Source organism: Myotis davidii, unplaced genomic scaffold (genome assembly GCF_000327345.1).
Source record: "Myotis davidii unplaced genomic scaffold, ASM32734v1 scaffold3578, whole genome shotgun sequence".
NCBI classification, from domain to species: Eukaryota; Metazoa; Chordata; class Mammalia; order Chiroptera; family Vespertilionidae; genus Myotis; species Myotis davidii.
Window position 1 is genome coordinate 42211 of NW_006289094.1, and position 1936 is coordinate 44146.

Genomic DNA, 1936 nt, shown 5'->3' on the forward strand with positions numbered 1-1936 from the left:
TCCCGGGCCCCCAGGCAGACTGCAGTCCCCCCATCGGCCCAGATGCTCAGGGGAGAGGGGTGCACGCCCCCCTCCTGCAGCTCAGTCACTGACTGACAGAGATGAGGCCCCAGTGGGCAGAGGGGGCCGCCGGGAAGCGTGCCCTGGGCTCAGAGCCCCCACGCCCTGGCCCAGGCGCCGGGGCCTTGCCTGCTCGGCGATGTAGAAGGTGAGGCTGCTGGTCTGGGGGTGGAACCAGCTGCAGCGGAAGGTCTCCCCCAGGATCGGGTTGTAGGGCTTCTTGATCCCCTGCGTGAGGAGGGAGGCGCTCGTTAGGTGGGGGAGGGGGAGGGGGAGCATGGACCCAGGGCCAGGTGGGGTGCTTGCGGCCCAGGCCCTGTGTCCGGCCGGCCGAGGTCTCCGGACCCACAGCTGGTTTGCCAGCTCCTGGGAGCAGCACCCGGCCGCTTGGGGGACACCGCTTCGCCCTGGTGTCTCCGCTGCAGGTTCCTGGGGGGACCCGAGACCCTGACCCCGTCACCCTCCCCCAGGACTCTGGGCAGGAACAATGGCCTCTGCCCAGCCCGTGTGGCTCAGGGGTTGAGCATTGACCTATGAACCGGGGGGTCACGGTTCAATTCCAGTCAAGGGCACAGGCCTGGGTTGTGGGCTCGGTCCCCAGTGCGGGGCCTGCAGGAGGCAGCCGATCCGTGATTCTCTCTCATCATTGATGTTTCTATCTCTCTCCCCCTTCCTCTCTGACATCAATTAAAAAAATAAATAAATAAAAACACAAGAAAACAACAACAGTGGCTTCTACGCCCCTGGCCCTGCCCCCTCCCTCCTCCTCGGCCAGGCTGGCCCCCTCCCTCCTCTTCTGCCAGGCAGGCCACCCCTGTGCTCCCCAAACAGCCCCATCCCATCCCCACTGCAGGGGGCCCTTTCCTAGACGGGAGAGCCCTCCTTCTGGGTCCCCATGTGGTCCAGCTCAGACCCCTGATCTGACGTTGCCGGACCACACCCTTCACAGCCCCCTGCCCCCTCCACCACTTGTAGCTGTTGCCTTCATCTCCCCCCAGACTGTGGGCTCCTGAGTGACAGCCATCTGCACAAGGCCTGGCCGCCACCTTCCTGCCCACAGCTTCCCATCATTCCTCCTCCACCAGGCTTCCCAGATCCACCTCTGAACTGACCCAGGTGCGCCCCACTGCCCTGTCCCAGCCAGCCTTAGAGAGGGCGCCTCCTCCTCCGAGAAGCCCTCCTGGGTTACCCCCTCTACTCCCACAGCCCAGGTGCTCAGTCTGCCGAGGGCTGTGGGGTCCACCTCTGTGGGGCCCTCGGGCAGACTCAGGCATCCTGGTTCCACACCCAGCCTGCCGGCTCACCCTGGGCTGGCCCTGGGCCTCCCCAAGCCTCAGTTTCCCCACCTGCACAGTGAATTATGGAGCCAGAATTGTGGATTCACACGGCGTCCCAGGGCACCCAGGTCTGTGGCAGGGTGGGGTCCTGGCAGGGACGCAGGCCTCCCGGCAACCCCTGTGCTCCTCTGAGCTGGGTGCGGGCTCTCAAAGGCTCCAGGACCAGAAACCGGGGCCCAGGGTCCAAAGCCCTTTGTACGTGGCAGCTGTTTCTTCGAGGGCCAGGAGCACCTTTGGAGGCCTGGCCAGGCCAGGGGCCCCCTGCAGCCAGTCGGAGCCTGTCCCCCACCTCTCAGTGCCCAGGGCCCCTCTGCAGCCAGTCGGAGCCTGTCCCCCACCTCTCAGTGCCCAGGGCCCCTCTGCAGCCAGTCGGAGCCTGTCCCCCACCTCTCAGTGCCTGGGGCCCCGCTGCAGCCAGCCCGGCTCCCCATCTCCGAGGCCTGGGCCCGTGGGATGATCAGGATCCTTCAGGGCCGCGTGGGGTGGGGGTGCCCGGGGGCGGGGGTGGCGCCCACGGGGCTGGGTGGGCCTCTGTGCTC

The 1936-nt window shown here is 66.8% G+C and overlaps 1 protein-coding gene across 1 annotated transcript in view; it reads right to left on the reverse strand.

Annotated features, from left to right (window-relative positions):
* Nucleotides 1–1936, reverse strand: part of LOC102759940 (oxysterol-binding protein-related protein 5-like) — a 79407-nt gene that overhangs the window by 12938 nt on the left and 64533 nt on the right. The window contains exon 8 of the mRNA XM_015562386.1: nucleotides 90–507. Coding sequence (XP_015417872.1) covers nucleotides 90–507 — 418 coding nt within the window. The remainder of the gene's footprint in view (nucleotides 1–89; nucleotides 508–1936) is intronic.